This window comes from Gymnoscopelus braueri, assembly GCF_963280865.1.
Source record: "Gymnoscopelus braueri genome assembly, chromosome: 1".
Classification (NCBI taxonomy): domain Eukaryota; kingdom Metazoa; phylum Chordata; class Actinopteri; order Myctophiformes; family Myctophidae; genus Gymnoscopelus; species Gymnoscopelus braueri.
Window position 1 is genome coordinate 48185488 of NC_137603.1, and position 22822 is coordinate 48208309.

The 22822-nt window shown below is 40.6% G+C and overlaps 2 protein-coding genes across 2 annotated transcripts in view; one reads left to right on the top strand and one right to left on the bottom strand.

The window, feature by feature from the left end:
• LOC308092147 (cilia- and flagella-associated protein 263-like) overlaps positions 1 to 22822 on the top strand; it is an 89606-nt gene that overhangs the window by 46662 nt on the left and 20122 nt on the right. The gene's annotated exons all lie outside the window — the stretch shown is intronic.
• LOC308081702 (G2/mitotic-specific cyclin-B2-like) lies at positions 12740 to 18074 on the bottom strand (the record flags this gene model as incomplete). Its single annotated transcript, XM_080423305.1, has 9 exons — positions 12740 to 12859; positions 13435 to 13545; positions 13690 to 13830; positions 14292 to 14537; positions 14640 to 14798; positions 15062 to 15262; positions 16176 to 16319; positions 16495 to 16611; positions 17994 to 18074. The coding sequence occupies 9 exons, from the start codon at positions 18072 to 18074 to the stop codon at positions 12740 to 12742; spliced, it is 1320 nt and encodes a 439-aa protein (XP_080279431.1).

Here is a 22822-nt window from a genome sequence, read left to right on the forward strand (position 1 = left end):
TTTCAAAAATTATATTTGTATTACGCTGTCCTGAAAGTTTGTAATATTTAGAGAAATGTAAAGTTTCAAATACAAAAGTAGTAGTAGTAGTTGCGAATTACTGGACATTTAGACTGAATGTTTCCTTTATCCTCATCTTGCGCTAATGCACGCAACTGTTTTGCCAGGTTTTATTTGTGTTGTTTCTCATAAGCGTGCATCCGTTGTCCGTCAACAACACAGTAGTCTGTGCCTTGACTTCAGTGCGCTGACTGTCTCCCCACCCGCCCCCCGCCCCCTTGCGCTTCAACTACATGCAAAAAGGCCGCTCGCGCCTGGGACCCCCAAAAGCAAAGATTTGTGTTTAAAATGTCCAAGATTTTTGAAAAATAGCATATCTAGAAGCTCATAGCAGCACTTGGTGCCTCGCTTAAATGAGCTTGTATATCTGTTATCTTTGAATAGCTAACGTATAAAAGGTTAAAATGATTGTGATGCTATGTTAGCTACTTTTACTGGGGACCCCCCTAGCTGGAACCCCCCCCCCCCCATACCCCTCTTTGAGAACCAATGCTTTTACTGTTGTCGTCATAGCTTGTCAAAAGAAGCTTTGTAGAAGTTGTGACGAGGGAATGTGACGGAAGGCCGGTTGTCATTGTAAATCGCTCACATTAATCACAGCTCCTGCAGGAACTTCAGAAGGCTCTGCTATCCGTCATTGTGTCCAGGGTTGTTTTTTGGGGGATTGTGTGTGTGTGTCAAGAGTCTCAGTCTTTTGTGTCTTTTGTGTCTTCTCTGCGGACTGCTCTGTGTCCTGCCTCTTCTATACGTCCCACATTTCAAATCTCTTGATTTGTTCCTTAATCCCTCCTCTTAACCACCTCTCTCCTCCTCCTCCATCAGCTCTCTATCTATCTCTCTATCGACCAGTTAACTGACTGGTTTACTTATACTATAAAATATGTTCTCCTTGTATCTCTTCCTCCTACGCCCTCGTCCCTCTCACCTTGCTTGGCTCTGTGTTCAGACCACATCACTGAATGTTGATCGACAGCTCATTATCTGTCTGCTTATTGCCCCCGTTCATAGACTGACAGACAGACTGACAGACAGACAGTCACACAGACAGACAGAGGTAACACTTTGACCCAAACCCATGTCTCTTAATTGTATCCTCCTTTCCTTCACTTGCATCTTTTCCTTGCATCTCAGTTCCTCTCACTGAGGATGCATAGACCAACACGGGAACTGCAAATTTCACGCCCACTTTTGATACAGCGCCTCCAGTCGAGGTCCGTTAGAACGATGTACTGCAGCTGCCAATACATTCCCTATGAGAGGATATGAGAGTTAGCCTACTTTTAAAATTATCCTACATTAACTGGAGACGATATTGATTTAAATAAAAATATGTTTCCAAATGTATGCAGTGTCTTTGTCAACATATCTTCTTGTTTTCTTAATAGTTGATGTGTTTCACATTTAATTTGCCACTTTTATGTGTTACCCATAATGTTAACACAGCAGAGGGTAGACGGCAGACAGACACAGTAGTCGCATTTCAGTGACATCACTGTCTTTACGAGTGCCGAGCGTCCACTCTGAAGTGGGGAATTCTCATCCCAATCCCGACTGACTTTGTTCATATTTCTATATTTTGAACATCTCATGGGCTTATATTAATTTTCTACCCACCACGGAGCTCCGACGGTACATGACAAATTAAAACGTGTGGGTTTACCGTTGTTGTATTAACTTGCCTGAATCGAACTGAAATGAAAGTTGGGGAAATAACCCAACTAAATGGAGGAGTGACATATCCCGACATTTTCAACTACTTAGTGAATACTCCAGGTTAGTATTAATATACAAATAGTCTTGTGAGATGCTGTTCGGATAATTGTCCAAAATAAATAGCCTATAAAAATGATACATGAGAGACACAAACGTATCTGGGTATTGAAAACCTCATGGGATGCGTCCGTGACGTATATACCATGCGACCACTTAAACCTTAGATTTCAGATGCTAGAACTTTGAGACACTGATGGAGAATATTATAGTATATTGTGGGTTGTATATTGAGATGGCAGGTATGTCACATTAAAAAGGACAAATCAAACAAATGGGACACTTTATTAGAACACAAAAAAAATTGCTACAGCCTCAGTAGTTAACCAGTGAAATTACAGTATTTTACAATGCCTCTCATAAAGATTGCATTGAGAGCTGCAGTTCATCGTTCTAAAGGACCTCGAGGAGCGGCGCTGTGTCAAAAGTGGGCGTGAATTTGTAGGCGCCCGTGTCAGCCCGTGTGTGTCTATGGTCAAAACCATGCGAGGAGAGAAGAGGCCAAGGAGTATATCGAACAAGGAGAGGTCACACAGATTTATTGCGGTCTTTGTAACTAATCAGTTCGGGAAAGTGAAAGTAGACATCACACACTTTCTGATCTCTTCTTTTTAGATCATTTTATTGCTGTATCTAAAGAGCACAGTTGACTGGGTACTGTCTTCATCCATAATACAGACTACAGAGTAAGAAACTTACTTTGTGCTCTTTTAAATACTTAAATAAAATGATATAGTGTGCACTGTGCACATTATCACATAAAATAGTGTTTATTCATACTCGCCTAATTCACCTGTGTTGCGAGTTTGTGGATCTGCTACTTTTGATTCTTTTCTGTGACTCTGTAGTATGATCAAGTAGGGTGTTAATTTACCACAATTTGACACAAAAAGTTAGAATATGGAGATAAGAGGTTTCTTGAATATAGCCCTTGAATGAGTGCGAGTGAAAATTAAAGGATACCACGGGTGTTTTTTGTTTTCCACATCAATGCAATCCATCATCATCTAGCAAGAATTGTCAATTTACAAGCTCATAATTTGTTGCGTCGATCCCTCTAGTGTTGTGGGTTTGGAGAAGTTAGACCGGTATTGAGGGCACTGTCCCTTGACTATCTTAAATACCAATCCTATTGATATTTGCTTAATCCGGTCTTCTACCCTGAGCCATCCCAAACTAGCAAAGTGTGTTGGAATTAGGTGGGTCATTGGCTTAAGGTAGTATCAGTTTGTTTTGAGAGGTAGTAACATTGATATGTTGGGGAACCAAGAGCCGCAAGCATAATCAAAATGGCATTGAAGGAGGGCTCCAGCTAGAGTCTTGAGAGCACTTTTGTTGACAAAAGAGGAAATTCTGCACACAAATCTTGTTCTTTGATTGACTTTCTTGATCACTTTTAATTCCATTTGTTTTTCACCTGTCAGTTTGTTGTAAAGAATACAGGCCAAATAGGTAACCTCTTGTTTGCTTGAGATTACTATATCGTCAACTCTGACAAAGAAAATGGTAGATCCTCAAGCTCAGTTGTCAGCTTGTAGATCGGCTTTCTCAGTCGCCATGACTGACTTCAGCCATTTGGATTCCATGGGATCCAGCATGTTTTTCCTCTAACTCTTGGCTTTCTCTAAAGGATGATTTATAATTAGTTGTGTGCATCAAAAATAGACTATCTACACTACAAGCCCACAACGCGTTCCTATGCAATGCGTTGTGATCTTGTAGATCCAAATAAGCAACAAGTCGAGCCTTCCAGTAATGATGAATATTAAAGCTCTATTATGAAATGTCTTTAGTGAATAAAATGTTATTTTGTCCAATCTGTATGGTAGAGTATGTTAATACATCTTGTACAATTGGGCTGGTAGCTGCCCTGCACTTTTGAGACCTTTAGATCCTGTGTCTAAGTTTGACACGACCTTTGAGATGATCCATTTGACACAAAGTTTGACCTGATGGTCAAAATTCAATTTCTCCCCTGAGCAAGCAGGCAGGCTCTATTAGCTCAGTGGTAAAAATGTCAGCAGCTGCGCAGGAGACCTTGGTTCAACTCCGGGGTAGAACAGGAAAGTTACATGGTGCAGCTTTAAGATATTATTATTTGAATTCAAATTGAGTATTTGAATTGGTCAAACCAGCAGTAGATTACATGTTCAGAAGCATCTTCCATACTCTTCCAAACTCCAATGGTCTTATATATTTCATAAAAGCAAAGGTTAAAGCCTCAATCTGTGATTTCTTCAACTGGTTGGCTGTATGCAGAATAGCAGAAACATAGGTTTTGAACGATAGTACCAAAACACCATAATTGTCTCCGCCAGGCCGAAGGCATGGCGAGAGAGTATGTTTTACCCTCCGTCCGTCCGTGTGTGTGTCCGTGTGTCCGTCCTGTCTGTGTGTTAGCAGCTAATCTCCGGCACCGTTGGCCCGGTCGCTCCGAAACTGTGCACACACACTCCCTGGACACTCACATGGGCCTGTTATAGCGCCACCAGGAGGCCGATTTGTGCAAAACCAATTTTTTTACATTTATCCAAACGTCATGCAAATCGGTACACAGTATCTTTATAGTCATGTGATCAACACCGATTTCCCATATTCCATCCTCATTGCCTATGGTTGGCTTCCAAAGTTTGCACGATTGGTCCGTTTTGAACAAAAAGCCTCAAACTATGCACGCAGCTTTCGATTTCCGTGAAATTTCACACGCACATTCCCACTAGGCCGAGGAAGAAATGCCACCCTTTTCACATTGGCCTGTTATAGCGCCACCAGCAGGTCTTTTTTTTTTTAATATTTGTTTTTTATTAAGGTGATACACTTTTACAGCTTTACATTGTGGGGACACAGAATGTAGCAATTCTTGTGATACACCTTAAGGTTTTTTCTTTTTATATACGACACATGGTGAGAAGAAATAGACTGGGGGTGGGAGCATGGGGGTACACATTGCTGCATCTTACACAATTCAGTGGAGAACCCAACATGCTGGCAAAATGTTTCTATATTCAGAACTATAGTATTCACTCCCACCGTAGTGCTGGAAATAAGGGCGGATAAGGCACCAAACACGAAACATAACATGAGACATACATGTAGTAAAATAACCTTAAATGAATAAAATTCAAAGAAAACAGGAAAAAATAGAAAAAATAAATAAAACAGAACGTAAATAGAAACAAGACCCCGGGATCCTAGGGTGGGGGCGGCGGCGGCGGGGGGGGAGACGGCTCCCGTTGCTCGGTGTTAGTTGTTTGCATTGGCGTTTTCCTCCAGGTGTTGAACCAGGGGTTGCCATATAAGGTCAAACCTATCTGTCTGATCCAGTCGCAAGTACCGGATCCTCTCTACCTCGAGAGTATTGACAAGGTCGGCAAGCCACATTTTGACACTGGGACCTTCCTTACCCTTCCAACATAGTAGAATACATTTTTTGGCGGACATGAGACAGAAGTTTAAGAAACATCTGTGGGCCGGGGGAAGGCCCCTCAGGGTCAAAGAATTGTTGAAAATTATAGTTTGGGAATCTGGGGTAATTTGTAGTAAGAGTATAGTGGAGATGGTGTTAAAGACCTTAGTCCAATATGTTAGAATTATAGGACATAGCATATAGCTGTGTGCCAGAGTGGCCTCCTCAGATTCACATTTCTCACATATTGGTGACAGGGACGGAAATATTCTATGAAGTTTGGCATTTGAGTAGTGCAACCTGTGAACAATTTTAAACTGCAGGTCTAATGTAGCAAAACACATTTTTGGAACAAAATGCCTCAAATCATGAATGCAGTGTCTGATTGCCATGAAAGACCTAAGAATAAATGGCACCCTTTTCACATTGGCCTATTATAGCGCCACCAGGAGGCCAGAATAACGTACCTGACCTGGCGGAGACCTGTGCTCCGAGGAGCACTTTTTCTAGTTTTGTATGTGAAACAGCAGAAACGGCTTTACAACAATAAAAAATCATAATTTTACATATTGTGCTAATTGCTTATTTTGGTGTAGATGGAAAAACGACTTCGGAAGGATAGTCCCAGAGGACCCCAGTCAATGAAGTGTATATACTGTAGGGTTTCAGTGGTTGAGCTTAAGACTTTGTACAAATGGGTTATACAATTATTTCAAGCTGTATTTCTTCACATTTTGTGAACTCGTCAAGGTAGTATATTTATATACTGTAAATATAGTGTACAACTACCATAATCATCCATGGTGAGATCATAGCTTAAGCAAAAATAGTGCAAGAAAAGGGTTCTAAGCATCTGCTGTGTTGTGCAACAGACTGCATACAGTACACTTGTGTGTGTGTGTGTGTGTGTGTGTGTGTGTGTGTGTGTGTGTGTGTGTGTGTGTGTGTGTGTGTGTGTGTGTGTGTGTGTGTGTGTGTGTGTGTGTGTGTGTGTGTGTGTGTGTGTGTGTGTGTGTGTGTGTGTGTGTGTGTGTATAGCCTTGCTTAGTATTTCAGTTGCAATGTGCGTTTTCCTTCTTTTTTTTTTAGATGGGAGAATGGATGGGGCAGTGAAGCATGGAGCCACCACAGATGATTCCTTCATTAAGGTAATAACTATGGTCATGTTTCTGTTGCTATTCTTACAGCTTTGAGTGAAATTACTTATTGCAAGGACTTGGTTATAAAGCCAAACGCAGCCCTGTTCTCTGAAGATGAAAATCAGAACTACAGTAATAGTCACTTTATTGGCACAGTTTTGTTTGCATGAAGAATGTGACTTGATGGGTTACCAACTTGAACTAGGGTAGACCAGGGGTTCCCAAACGCACTCGTGTGACAGCAAACCCGTGTGCTGCGAGATCAGCCTTGGGATTTTGACAACCATACCTTATTGCAATATATGAAGCTATACAACGTTATGAATTCAAATGTACTTGTGTGCCCTCTTTTCCTAATTCTGTACCTCTACAGACAAACGTAGAACCACTTTTAAACCTGTTGTCCCTATATTGGGCATGTCATTGTAGGTTACATTTTATTTACTCTTTTATTGTTATTTTTATTTTCACAAGTACTGAAAATGGCAGATATTATTATGATTAAAATATATGACTGTATTAAATGGGGCATATGATGTTAAACTTTGGCATTGGTAAATAAAAGTTTACAGAGTTAAGAAATGTGTTCTAGAGGCTATTTTGCACACGTATGAATACAGGTGTGCCTTGAATTCTTTTACATGTCCATTGGTGTGCCTTGGGCACAAAAAGGACCACAGTGATCTTGCCAAACTTTGCACAACCGTTTTCCTTTTCTTCCCCTCCAGGATGCTGCTGCTGTGTGTCGCGAATTTATGGAACGGGAGAAGGGCGAAGTCCGTTTCTCTGCGGTGGCACTCTGCCACAGTTAGACATCCCCAACAGGTAGAATACTTAACCACGATAGAAACCAAATTACTGTTGAGAGCTCACACACAGACATCCCCAGGCATTGCAGAATGTTCTGTACACACATACTACATCTGCAGACACTTTGCACTATATACTGTAGCACACATTGTTACACAGAGCACACCCACAACTTGCCAACAAAGCGTTATTTGCTTGCGTGTGTGTCTGTGACATCTACACATGCTCAGTGAGTCCTCTTTTCGATGCATGTTCGATACAAGCTCGCCCAAGCCCTTAATGTGATTACTTAGCACTGGAATTTTAATATTTCTACTGTTTTCTGAACTTTTATTGAGATCAGACAAACATCACTGCCTGTGAACATGTGTGAATTTGTCTGTTGTGCCTTTTGTGTGTATGTTAATACTACTTAGTTTGTGCATTTGGAATAGTTTTCGTAGTTTGAGAATCTGGATTTAGAGGAGTGCCTTCAGTGGCAACTGATGATTGAAAATGGATGAGAAGAATGGGTTTTATTGGTAGAGGCCCTTGTTCAGTGAGAGGGAAGAGACTTGCCTGTGTCTTTTTTAAATGCCAGTCGCTGCTGTGTGAAGTCATGCATCTAAAAAAAGACAGAGGTAGTCTTCATAAGATGGAAAGTTCTGAATTCAGATGCTTGTGGGCACCTTAACATGATACTGCCGGTGTTACAATCCTTTGCCTTTCCCCATGCTGTGTTTTTTGAAAGAATGTTTAATTTGTAATGACTCTTGTTAATTTGCACTTTTTATTTGGGTGAGGTTTCAGTCCATGTTCTAGAAACTGTAAAGCTGTCATTTACACTGTTGGTGGGCAAAGGTCTAGAAGCCTGTTAAAAAAAAGAAGTGTCCATTTGAAAGAATTGTAGTTTTTGGGGGGATGACACTAGCCTGGTATCCAGCCTGCTTCGCTACGTTCGGCGGACTTTTTTTTCTCTCTTCGCTTCTCAGTCTGGAAAGCACCCTATTGACTCATTTAGCAGAACTACACTGGAACTACATATGTTACGTTAGGCAACGTCGTTGCTGATTGGATGTTGTTCAAACGAATGACGAATCACAACGATCACACTGGTTTTTTTTGTCCCGCCCCGCACCACAGAGACCAATCAGAAACCACGGTTCGATTCCAGCCGTATGCCATGTCCCGCCTCCCTTGGAGATGGGGTGCTTTCCAGACTGAGAAGCGAAGAGAGAAAAAAAAGTCCGCCGAACGTAGCGAAGCAGGCTGGATCCCAGGCTAGGATGACACTAGGCTTTGTTCCAAACCTTTTGTCTTTTTGGAAGCTTCCCAATCTGTGGCTGTGTTCCAGTCAATAAAAAGCAACCTTTAACCTGACCCACCTGTCCCAAGTTTTTGTTCTGTCTGTTAAGTGAGAAAATATGTCTGCTTCCTTGTCACAGCTAATCAATGGCCTGTATGTTTTGAAGTGTGTCAAAGTATCAGTAGGCAGTGAGCAGGATAAAAACTAAGCAATCGAACTCAAACCCCTTATCAAGGAGCCTCCAGGCTTGACTGAATCCTTAGTTTGACTTGGGAGGTTTTGAAGCTGCGGCGCTTCAGCACCATGGACAGCGGCTGATCCAGAGCTCAAAGCAGCACTGGATGTGACAACACAATACAATGTCCAATAGACTTACATGTTAGTTTACAGCTGTATTTTTTAAGGCAAAGTAAAAAAATTGCCCTTAGCCACAAACGGACACTCTGTGTTTTAATTTTCATATGTCATTTTGTGTGTTAAATCACTGAACCGCACCGGCTCAGTCTTGGTCATCTGCATTTGTGCCCTTCTTCAGTATTCCTGTGATACCCACCCTGCAAAATGACACCATTTTCCTTTTATTCTTGACTTTCCCGGTTCTGTGTAATGACAATATTCGGTTTAAGATGTTTTATGGGGTTATGCCCAAATGTGATGACTGACATCAGTTCTCTATAAATGAAAAAAGTATTCGAAAAAACACGGCCCCCTCGCGTATTAGGATGGCAGGGTGAGTCACCAGAACCAAGGACGGGTGAAGTGAAATATCCCTTTAAACCGAATATTTAAGAACATAACTTCTAATGGCAGCTCAGGCGTTCAGTTTGGCATTTTTATTATTTTATATATTTTGACACATTTGGCACCTAAATACAGACACATGCACACATTTAGCAAATTGCCTGAGACGGAGGGAAAGAGACACTAGACAGATGCACAGGAAGGAACACACTTTTCTACAATTCAGTCATAAGTCTACAATCATCACAAGTCACAACTAAGAGATGTCCTTCAGGTTCCAGTGGAGTGGAGATTGAAGCTTTTTGCAGAACAACATGGGCAAAGATTCCATGTCCTGGACCTGGAACAGGGCTCAGGTGTCAAGTTGTCCTACACCTACAATCTACATGTTGTAATCACATACATTAGGTAGCAAGGTTATTAAGAGTTGATAGATTTATCAGTGACAATAATATTTTGTCTGCAAGTGTTGCTTTGGAGGCTCTTTGTTCAAAACCAGATCGCTGATATGACTCTGAACCATGTTTGGCTTAAGTGAGTTTGTCTGATGGTGTGAACTTTTACAAACAATAACTTAACATGTCAAAGAGGAGATCCGAGCACTCAAAAAAGTGGAAGGGATATGGAGTTAAAATGACAACATGTTTCGACCAGTTACGGTCTTCAACAGGGCGAGAACTGAAGACCATAAATGGTCTCCTCAACTTTTTTAAGTGCTCGGATCTCCTCTTATTTTTAAGCCTGCATTCCTCCTGATCCTAGATCCTAGAAGCACCTTCAGCATGCTTTTTTAGACATTTTATCTCCTTTGTGCACACGGTTGGATTCTGTTTTTTCTCAACTTAACATGTCACTTAATGAATCTAAATAATATTGAGGCAATTTATGTACTCTGTATTTGCAGTGGAAGTTGTACCAGGGCGCCATTGCAGCAGTAACATTTAGTGACCCCTTTATGATGGAATTTACCAGTGATACATTTTACCACAGAACAGCTAGTTGTGTTTAGTACCCCATGTCATCACCAGCAGCTAAATGTTTCCCTCATAATTACAGCATACAGATTCTAGACCCACGCCAGATGAAGAATCTTTTGAATAGAGGAGTCATCATTGTACAGATCAAAATTTGCAGTGAAAAGCAAGTGTCAAAATTGATGATTTCTGTTCAGGATTTGTTGAAGGAATGTTCAGGAGAAATGAAACAATATAGAGGCATGATCTACTGATGATGATGTCACCTCTGATTATTCAAAAGAAAACACTCTTTCTGATCATTAAGTGAGATTTGAAGAACAGGAATTAGATACAAATATTAAGCTTTTAACTAAAAGCTTAATATTTTACATGTACAGTAGCACTGATTTCTGCACTGTTTGTTACGATAATAGTGCAGCAATAGTTCTTGTAACACCAAGGAGGTGTATTTTGGACACCAGGTGGCAGTGTACTACCACTACACATGGGGTTGCCCACATAAGAAAATGTTTACATTTAGGAATGGGTTTGGTGTTGCAAAGATAAAGGAACTGTATTGATTCCAAGACACTGAATGCGGTCATTAAGACAGTGAACACCTAAATTCCCCTGAGGAGCAGTCTGGTGTCTTGCCTTCAAACTTTGCACTAAAACCAATGGGGTTTCTTGCAGATTATGGCAGATATTCTATACCACTGATTCTTAAACCTTTTTCCATTTCAAGGACCTCCAGTTTGATATGCATTAGGCCACAGACCCCCATTGATACAATTTGTCATCTCTGGGACCCAGTCTATACTTTCCATTTATGCATTTGGTAAGGGTTCATTTATTGGACCCCTGGTGGGCTCAGAACCCAACGTTGAGAACCAGTGTAGCCTACTACTATACAGCACGGTGGTATAGACAGTATACCACATATATGGTTCCCCACTGTGTCTATTCCACAGCTTTTCACACTTTTTGTGCCCAACACCAACAGACAAGTCAAAGTCTCAAGGCACACCTGTATTCATAGCGAAAATAGCCGATCTACAAGCTCAGCATGGCACAATATGAGCTCTATATATAGCTTATAGAGCATATAAAGAAATGCCTTAATAAGGACGCCAGGTTGAAAGTGGTTAAAATATTCTTAGTGGGTATATAATTTGCCTCTGTGTTGGGAAATGGGTGTGCAGAAAATACTTTTGTATATTTAAAAAAAATGGTATAGTTGTACATTATACTGTATATTTGAAATAATGCGTGTCTGTCAAACAATCCCAATAGGAACCACTTGTCTATTCAATTAATTTCTTAGACAAAATGAAAAAGTACATGGTAAACCGGGTGGAGGTTTCATGGGCGTGAGAATTACACCTAGTGCCATAACTTTCTTTTAATTCAACATAATAAACATTACCATACTACTGAAAGGAGATTAGAACTCCAATTCAAGAGTCAGACCAACAATTCTTATGGTTCAAACTGATAGATTTATTATATTAATATTTACATAATTCATAGATATTTACATGGATATATACACACACACACACACACACACACACACACACACACACACACACACACACACCTTAATCCCTGGCTCCTAAACATACTGTACATACACAACAGTCAACAGCATTACTGAATCCCTTGCAAGGAAAGCCCGTAGACATGACTGGCATATCCTGCACAACACCACCACAACAGTGTTGCCTCTAGATAGGCTCAAGTCCCGCCACCCGTACAGCAAGGCGGTACAAGAGCTGCTCAGGTCCATCCCTGAGGACCGGTCTACAGAGGCATGGCTGGCGGCAGCCTGGAAGCAGGAGTGGGAGTTGGCCGGGCCCACATGCATCCACCATTACATCCAGGACCCGGGAGGCGGCATTAAAGGAGAGGAACTGCCACGCCGGCAATGGACCCTGCTGAACCGCCTGCGAACCGGGGTCGGATGCTTCAAAACATCCATGAGGAAGTGGGGCCTGGCGGACGGAGCAGCATGCGAGTGTGGGGAGCCGGAGCAGACCGCTGAGCACATAATCACAGTCTGTCCCCTGTATAAACCACCCTCGGAGGCCGGCCTCTTCGATGTGGGACCTGAGACGAGGGCGTGGCTGTACACTACTGAACTGGAAATCTGATGATGACACACGAAAGAAGAAGAAGAAGCATTACTGAATAGTACGTTAGTGTCAGTGTTAGCTGAATTCTAGAATGAAAAAAAAGGAAAGAAGAAAGCAATAATAATAACTAATATGCATATATACATAAACACACACATGTAAATACCTATATACTGTACGCACAGACAAAAAATAAATAAATAATAAAACTGTTAGAGATTATTGATTTATATACATGCCTTTTGTTATTGTTCATTTATGAACACTCAGAGTGATAGTGAAAGTCCACTGACTAGTCGTTGACTAAGTTAAGCCAAGCAGAACGCTCTCTGTGTCAACAAACTATAATAGGACACTGACACAATAGATAGAATACCTGGAGCTAAATAGACTCATTACAACATAATGCCATAAGACCCACGGCAGCAATGACACAATCATGCAGAAGAAACTGACCACAGCAGGGGAGCAGCCAAGTTCTTCACTATGGAGGACTGCAGCTCGGAGAGTTCAGTGACATTCAGCAGCTTGCACTCAGAAAACTTTGTCTTGACAGCCTAGTGGAGAGGGAAAACTAGCATTAGTATTAATCTATTTAAACATCCCCATCTCACTCCATTATATTATACTACATTATACTAACCCTAACCCTAGTGGAGAGGGAACATTTATATTAGTACTTCACTATTCATCTATGCAAACATCCCTATTATTCCTTTATTATAGTATACTCCATTATACTATACTACAATTTACAATTAAGGCATTTAGCAGACGCTCTTTATCCAGAGCAACTTACAGTAAGCATTAGCAATTAAGCCAGGTAAACACACTGTACAACACATCACATGCAGAGAGACAGTGTAGTGTCTTAGTAATCTAGGATCATAGGAAAACTAAGAAATTAGCATCAGTCTAAATAATATAGTATCAAAACGTAAATAATCTGTACATTGAAACTATAGGATGCCAGATAAACACATGAACCTAGCATCTGTCTAAATAACATGCTAACCTATATTTATCCTAACGCCAACCCTAGTGGAGAGGGAATCTTAGCATTAGTATTCATCTATTCAAACATCCACATCTTACTCCATCAACTTCCAAATGCCTTCGTTTGCCAACTCACCTGGAACTCTGTTTTCCCCTCATTGACAACAACGACATTCTTTGCCATGTGCTGCATTATGGGCTTCAGCTGAGCCTCGTCATACCTGGTGTAATGCTGCTCTGTAGGAGTCTGCAACACATGAAAAACAATCGTTAGGATCATCATATGTGGTGCAATACTGCTCTGTAGGAAGAAAAAAAAACTAGAATCAAAGACAAAATGTCAAGCTAGTCATTTGTACAAATAAGCCAACATTGATTCTATTGAACTCACCCATGGCAGGCCACCCTGCAGCAGCTGAGAGAGGCACAGTGAAGCAGCAGCAATCTCAGAGGGCCGGTAGTGAACCATGTCGTAGTCAAGGAGTGTCAACTCCATGAGATACATGGCCAGCATGTGTCTCTCCACAGTACACTAGAACAAACAAACAACATCTATTAAAAAGCATGCTTGCATAATAAATTCAAAATACCCTTCTACATGCTTTATTTTAACCATCATTTGACCAGTCACCACCCATGTTCATTTAGACTACGTTCACACTGTCAGCCCAAATCTGATAATTGTCCGAACCAGATTGGAAATCAGAGTTGTTTTATCAAGTCTGAACAGCATAAAACCTCATGGAAATCTAATTTTCTAAATGTGTGTTTCAGTCTGAAACTGCGAACGACCAAGGCACTTGCCGGAAATAGACGATCCACAATGTCAAATTGTGACATGTAGATCTGCTATTTTCTACACAAATCCAAACTAACCACTTGCAAATAACAGTGTTGACAGCTTGCCTGCAGTCTGGACAAAGCCTTGGTGCAGAGGGTCAAGTCTGATCACTACACCTTGTATGTTAGTGAACCATGTGAACAGTGACTCACGCTTGCAGCCTTGGATGCTCTCCTGAGGAAGTGCACGGGCAGCGGGAACCCCAGCTCATAGTTGAGGTACCTCAGCATTACACGCTCCATCTGTTTAATCTGAGTGGTTGTGAAGGCGTTGTCTGTGATGTCGGCAAAGTCCTGGATCCCTGGGGCACCTATTTGTCTCATCTCCTCGTACTTTGAGGCCACCAGCATGGCAGTGACACCAACAAGCTGGAGCTTCTTTGGTGAAACTGACCGAACCTGTAATACATCACAACAGCTCATTAAAAAAAGAAAAGGAAAAGAAAATAAAGAAAGACAAGAGCAGATCAAATGGCAAACTAATTTGTAAGTTGCCCTTACTTGCAGAAAACGATCCAAGATGGCAACTGTGAGATAGAGTGTCTCCTGCCGCAGCTGGAAACTTAAATGAACCTGGATCAGCCAGTCGATTAGCTTAGCTCGCATGTGTGCCGTTATGTCGTAGCCCTTCAAGAACCCGGGTCGCACAGCCTGCTTTACCTGTACAAACAAAAGACTTCATTACATTGCTGCAAGACGCCAGGTCACATCTAAGCCTGTCACAATTATTACATAATGTTTACATGGCCTAAAAGCCAAATAGAAATTAAATTTTTATGTTCCAATGTTCAATTGAAAAACATAATTAAATCGTTAATCGGAATTATTTGTATGACAATGAATCGTCAAGTAAAAAGTGATGATTGTATGACAACCCTAGTCACATCATGTAGTAAAGAAAACATGCCTCTGGCATCACATACCTCTAGATCCATTAGATGTGCATATATGTCTTTGACATATTCAGAACATAGGTGGGACATCTGTGAGTCTCCTGCATCAATGTCCTCTACTGTGAGGAGCGGGTCAGGGAAGGCCTCCTTCATGGAAACATCTGCAGCTTGTTCTGGACCAGCGGAGGGAGACACTTGAGGAGGTGCCTGAACTCTGGCAACTCCAGTCCTCTGAGAAGGAGAAAAGAATAAAAAATAAATTCAAAACACATTCTTCTTTGAAGTTAAACTGTAGGTAATGTGTTTCTTGTACATAGTTTAAATCACTGGTTCTGAACATCGGGTCCAGAGACCACCAGGGGTCCAAATGGACCCTTACAGGTCTGTAACTCTGAGTGTATATCGTCACTGTCGGGTAGAAACATTGTATGTCCATAACTGTTACTTTTGAGGAAATGGAAAAAAGAAACAATTCCAATGGCTCCAATGTAGTTATTATTTAGTCACAAGCTCTTGTTAATACCTGTCATTGGTTCAATATTTATAAAACCCCACACACACTTAACCCATTTAGACTTGGAAAGCCTATACATTGTTATACCTTTCAATCTGGGAAAGCATCTGTCATTTTAGATGTTTCCATGTACTGTATAGCAACTGACAAAATGATTTTAGTTTTCGTTTTTTTTAAATAAAGAAGAGTTTTTTTTCAGAAGGTTAGCATTTAGAGGCCGTTTATAAAATAAATCTGCCTCAGGGCTAAATAGGTTTGGCCATCTTCAAAAACGTGTTGTGACTAGTCGAGTAACTACTTTTGCATGATACGACAACGTAGAGCATTCATTCATTTATATAAAAACATAAAGTTGAAATATGGAGATAGAATGTTTCCACCCGACAGCGATGATATGAAATGCTACAGTGCAGACTAGCAAAAACTTACTCGGGATTCCAGGATGGACGCTCTCCACACCTTCCTGTCCCCCATCAGGAGCTCTGCAGTGTTGTTAGCTCTGCTGTCACGTTGCAGTGTGTCTACATAGGTGGTGCGCCTCTCTCCCCTCCTAGCTGTGCCTTGTGTACGTTTGTTGGTCATCAGTTTTAGGTGCCTGCCACAGTGCCCAGCCACCGTTCTCTCCCTGACCTTGTCTGCGACTCTTGGGAGGCCTCTGCAGAGGTCCACATTTCTGATGTGGTCCACGTTCACCCATGGTACATCAGGGATCCTCTGTAGGATTCTTGTGTAGACACCATCATCCAGGGCCTTGTCCTGTTGTACCGTCTTGAACTGAGAGTGTACAAAGGGAACCTTACATTAGAGGTATACAAATTAAATGTAAACAACGTAATTGTTTAAATTAACAGTCAGTTTAAATTAACAAAAGGATTTCAGTGTAGGGATCTGAAAAAAATTGGGGGACTGTGAAATTGTAAAGGTTGAGAATAAGGGGTTTAAATATTACCTTGGTGTTAGAAGCCTTGTTGGCAAAGTTGGAAAGGTCTCCAAGAGCAGCTCTCTTTGGAGCACTGTTGGTCTTCCCCATGTATGCAGGGTTCTGCACGTTCATCCACTGTTGAAACTAACATTCAAAAACAGAAACAAAAACAGTTACAAAGAGCAACGTTAAAAATGCACTTGAGGTTTAAAAGATTCACCAAAAACCAATACTGGATCAAATACAAAAAAAGTAAAAAAAAAAATTAAAGTTTTTTTTTTTTTTTGGAACTGAAAAACGGGAGGAATTGTTCCCTGACGTGACGTGGGCACAGGGACCAAATCAGTTTGGCCTGTTTTTAGACCAATTTACAGAAAACCCCAGATTTGCTGTGAAAGCCTGAGTTTTCAAACAGGGGTATTTTTGAGGATAGAAGAGAGGTAGGGGAGACCAAAAACACACAAAAAATAAGAAAAAGTTATAAATTCATGGTGTAGTCCCTTTAAAAACAACGTGTTTAGTTAAAAAGCAACGTTCAAACTGCACTTTACGTTTAGAAGGTTCAAAACGCACTTCACCAACGTTCACAACATTCAAAATTCACTCAACAACCAACGTTTAAAAGCCGTTAAACCAGCAAACATCACCACAGCTGACAAGTTAACGCGTCCGTTATAAGCTTGGAAGATCAGTTCGGCGAGCGACACCAACACCATAACGTCAACGTTTAGCCTAACGTGAGAATAACAAGCTTAACTCTAGTTTTTTTTCCATAATTATTTTACTCACCATAACGCTGAACTCCACCGAAGATAAGATAAAACCGTTCAACCGTTCAATTCTGAATTTAGTTAAAAAGCAACGATCAAATCAAACTATACTTTACGTTGAGAAGGTTCAAAACACACTTCACCAACGTTCAAAACATTCAAAATTCTCTCAACAACCAACGTTTTAAAGCCGTTGAACCAGCAAACATGAGCAAACAGCAACCAAAACAGCACAGACACAACCAAATAACGTCAAATAAGCCAGAAACACCACAAAACAAAAGACTGAAACTCAATGCACGTCGCTTGTCGACCAGCAGAGAACAGATCTTCAAGCTGACAAAGCGTCGGTTATAAGCTTGGAAGATCAGTTCGTCGAGCGACACCAACACCATAACGTTAACGTTTAGCCTAGTAAAGGGAGAATAACATAGCCTGGTAAACCCTCCCTCCGGAAATCTCATTTCTATTTGATTCCAGATGAGATTTCCGGAGGGAGGGTTTACCAGGCTAAGAATAACAAGCTTAACTCTAGGTATTACTATTTTTCATAATTACTGTACTCACCATAATGCTAAACTCCACCGAAGATACGATAAAACCGTTCAATTCTGAAAGCAACTGTCAATAAACAGTGATGTCTGTAGTCTAGTCTTCAGTTATCTACCGCAGGCAGTAGTGAGTCAGAAGTCCTCTGTTGTTGAAGCATCAAACACTGACTGAAGCAGCACCCTCTCAGCTGCTACCTAGCTCAACGTCCACAGACAGCACGTGACTCCTCTGATTGGCCGGCTGCCCGCCGAATGCACGCCGCTCATTGGTTGAAGGGATGCACATTGCGTCATTCGAAGGTGCGTGCCTTTGCGTGTGGGAAAATAGCCGATCTACAAGCTCACAAAGTGCCATGTCAGAGTCACGTCGTGAGCTTGTAGATCAGCTACTTTCCCGCACACAGCGAAATCGTGGCATTTTCGAGGTTTTAACTTTATTTAACAGAAGTTATACACACATTACAGTAGGTTTAAACTTCAAAAATAAAATACAAACAAGAATGTATGTTATATAAAATTTACCTATATATTTTATTTGTGTACAAACGAGTTTTTGTCAACTTTATGATTAAAAAAATATATAATTAAAAATATAAATGATATAATGATAGCTGCGGCCTCAACTCTCGCGGGGGAAACGCTTCACATCTCGCGAGGTTTGTAAACAAAGTCACCACGCTGTTCCCTGACTCACAGACACACCCACAGCAAGCAGCCTACACTAACTTTAGTGTCTTTAGTCAAGTTTGTGGACTCGTGATTTTTGTGGAGACAAAACTTTACATCGTTTTCCTTTCGAGAATAAAGAGTTGTGGTTGTGGTTGATCTCTACAGACACCCTATGCTCCACGCCATTACAGACGCAAGGCAAGCGTACCAAACTTATGTGTGCAGTGGTCATTTTCTGAAGACTACAAGTATCTTCCAAAGAGACAGACGACTGTTGAAAAGTACAGCCGTACCGTCAGTTTTTCCAGACAGAGAGCATGATACTTCTGGATCAATAGCTTCTCAGGTAAGACATGCTAACATGTAGCCCTGAAACATGACAGTCATGACGAAACTTCAACCTGGTTTTTGCTCTTTCTCCGTTTACGGCCCGTACATCTACATAAACGTTCAGATTTCAAATATAAAGTGCTTACCTCATGGCCATGGATGTTGCAATTCACTTCGGGTGGGTATAAGTAACCGTATCTTCCGTATTGTTCAATAAAAAAAACATTTTAATCCGATCGGTGGCCATTTTCTCATAGTTATAATGTATTAGAGTGCAATACACCTTCCAACCGATAAGGTCGCGCAGTTGAAAGCATATTTAAAAAATGGCCATCGATCGGATTAAAATGCTTTTTATTGAACAATACGGAAGATGCGAGTACTTTTGAGGGCCCGAGTAGAATTGTAACATCCGTGGCCATGAGGTAAGCACTTTATATTTGAAATCTGAACGTTTATGTAGATGTACGGGCCGTAAATGGAGAACGTGCAAACACCAGGTTGAAGTTCAGCCATGACGCTCGTGACGGACGAGCGTCGTGTGATCCCATGGCTAGCTAACATGCTAATAGTAGCATATAGTTTGTAGTAAATAAATTAACCGTAGTTCCAGTTGACATTTGTCATTATATTGTACTCAGATATGATCTTTGTTCATTTGAGCTGGTTCAAGGAGACAAGGACCCCATTAAAGATTTGTTAAAAAAAAATATTCCTAATTTGTCAAATGTTTAAGATATTTTTGAAAAAGGCCGATCTACAAGCTTCTACAAGCTCACAACGTGTTGTGAGCTTGTTCATCTGCTATTTTCAAACAGCCAACCATATAGAGTTAAAGCGGTTAAACAGATTTTTATATATTAAATAATTTCACCCCCTTGAACACCCATCGAAGACCCTTGGGGGTCCCCAGACCCCACTTTGAGAACCACTGCAATACAGTACAGTTTGTCCTAATGTATAACCCATCCTCTGTTTATTTCAGGAAATCCCTGGTTCTGAAAACACAAAAACATGTTCCTACTTTGGCCTCGATTATGAGTCCTGCAGAAAAAGACATTCCTTCATCAATGCACGTCCATGTCAATCCATATCTGGGAGATACTAGGTGTCAGCAAAGCTCACCAAGAGAAGGTATTTTTGAATTATATGCTGGCAATATAGATGCACTCCATTTTATTTTAAATGTCTCTTTTATTGAAGTATATCTCCATATGATGTGTTCTAAGATGTATGTATGCATCAACTAGCCTGGAGATGTCGACAAATGAAAGGGAGGTTGAGGGGCCTGAATCCATGTTAGATCATGTATGTATTATTATGTATGTATTATTAGTAAAGACTCTGGGGGACCCCTCTCCAAAGTATATAGGGTTTAAGTGGTTAAATAACATGGAAATCACTGCCCATGTTATTACTATTAACTGAAATATTCTTAAAACCCTCAAATTTTGTGCAATGAAAGACAATATCCTCAGTTTAACACAATTATTTTCTTTCTCCTCCAAGGCCATCCGGGAGGCTCATGATGAGGGGGCTGCACAGGGCCAGTGTAGGGTAAGTCCTCTAACAGCTGTTTGGCTCAATTTAGATTTTCATACATGTTTGAAAATATATTATGTTCACAATACTTTTGGTCAGTTTTTGTCTGTTGACACATATGCTAATGGTTTTGAGCTTCTCATTACTGATATGAAAAATGCAATATACATACATTATGTACAAATCCAAGTCTTCAATGTTTCACTTTCTCAGCCGGAACCCGATAAAGTCAACTTCCACTTCATCACCTTCATCAACATGAAAGATCAGCTCTATGAACTGGGTGAGTGTGTGTGTCAGTATTTATACACGCCCTTGTACATCCATTTGCTACAGTAGTTTTTCAATGGCAAAAAGTATTTGTTACCAGATTTTGTTTTCTTAGTTTACTAAGGTGAACCCTAGTATCCCTATTCTAGGCGGAACATTTGCAGATTGATTGAATAATTTATGAAGTCAGAAATATAAACAGCACGTGGTGCAGTAAGACATTAAGGCTAAAAAGATAACACAAAAAAGTCAAGGGGACTTGTTCCCATTGTGGTCCTATGTATTCAATTAATCAACTTAGCATAAGAAATGTACACTAATACATGTCATCAACAAACACATATGTGCAAAGGGAAAAACGGCGGCAGTGAATGATGACTCCTTCTATGGGAATTTACATATACCTCCCCTTGTGGTCTCCTGATGTTTTTTCAGGCCCGTTTTGAAAGAATCTTTTAATGGATTGTTGTGTCGGGGCATTCCACATTTTGGTGGCAGAGGAGTAGAATGATAATTTCCCCATGTTTGTTCTAAATTTGGGTAGTGCCAGATCATGGTCGATGTTGCCATGCAATGCATTGTGAGCTTGTATACAGGCTGTTTTAGCTCATTTTGAAATAGAATAAAACTTGTGAAACATTCTACTAGATCCATGGGGTACCTCAGGCAATTGAGTATAATGCAGTTGAAAGGGTTTCTGAGGTACATTTTCTAAACATTAGATCATGATTGATTGTGTTGTATTGTGTTTTTCTCCAGATGAAAATGAAGACGTATAGCAAGTCCTGGAATCATCAGAGGATCTCTGCTGCTGGTGCTGGAGCCAAGACTGAGGCTTTCCAACCCTCAGTAAACCTTCCAAACATAGTCACAACCACAACCATATCAATCTAGCATGTACAGTACTGGGGAAAATAAAAGAAAAAGTGTGAAAATAGCAGATATACAAGCTCACAATGTTGCGCATCACGACACGTTGTCAGCTTGTAGATCTGATACTTTTGAAACTTCTTTGGAACATTTAGAAAAGTTTGTCATGGAAAGACTAATTATTGTTACATGGTTAAAAAGATCTGTCTATGTTTGTCTGGGGAAACTTATTCAGGGAAAACGGGTGATAAAAAGTGAGTTTTCTTGTTCGCTACTTAGAAAGCCTAGATTTGTAAAGGAGTAACTGTAGGATTAGGAGGAGTAATTGAAGATGATTGACAGGCCTGTCTGCTATGTACATGATGTGAAGATTATTGACAGGTCTGTCCGGTATGTACAGGATATGAAGATCATTGACAGGTCTGTCAGGATATGGGACTAACATGCATTGTGTTATGTGGTCTGTACCATTTGAGTAAAGCTGGATGTTGCGAATTAACAACTTGTAGCTGCTACAAAATCTAAAGCTACAATCCAAGTTGAACTTGCTTCAACTGCAGCTACAAAGCTACAAAACAAGTGTTGTTTAAGCATTTCCATTAACCTTCTCTCTTCACACAATTCCTGCTTGTAATGGGGGGAAACTAATTCAATGTTTAATGACACATTGATGTAACATCACTTTTGTGTGTTTTTCTTTTTTGTGGAAACGATTGGAGAGCCAGTCAGATTGAAGAAGGTCCACTCGGTTTCACCGACGGAGGCGTGCCGCCTGAAGGGGACTTGAGCCATGGGAGGCTCAAGCACACACACACACACACACACACACACACACACACACACACACACACACACACACACACACACACACACACACACACACACACACACACACACACACACACACCCCTAAACAATCTCTATCCTTTTGGTTCTCCACACTGGTTAAAAATGAATTACTGGCTAACATGTATTTTAGACTACAGTGCAGTATGTGGGATGTCTGCATAACAAAAGTAGAAGTGGTCAAAAAGTAATCTTGGAACTTGGATTATTAGTTATGTCAAATTGTCAATAGTACCAGTACTCCAGATATTCTTTATTTTGAGCAAAAAGCATAATCGCAACAAATAGGGCAAAATGTCTTTACTTATTTTAAACAACATGATTATAATCAAACAAACTTTCATTTGAAGTGTCCCATATGACATGCTTTAAACTCCAAATATTCCACATTAAACTTGTTTGTATACACAAACCTGTGTGTGTGTATATACAAGTATGCACATTATTGTTAGACTACACTATTGCTAGTACAGTGAATGATTTCAATATCACTTGAGGTGTTTGTTT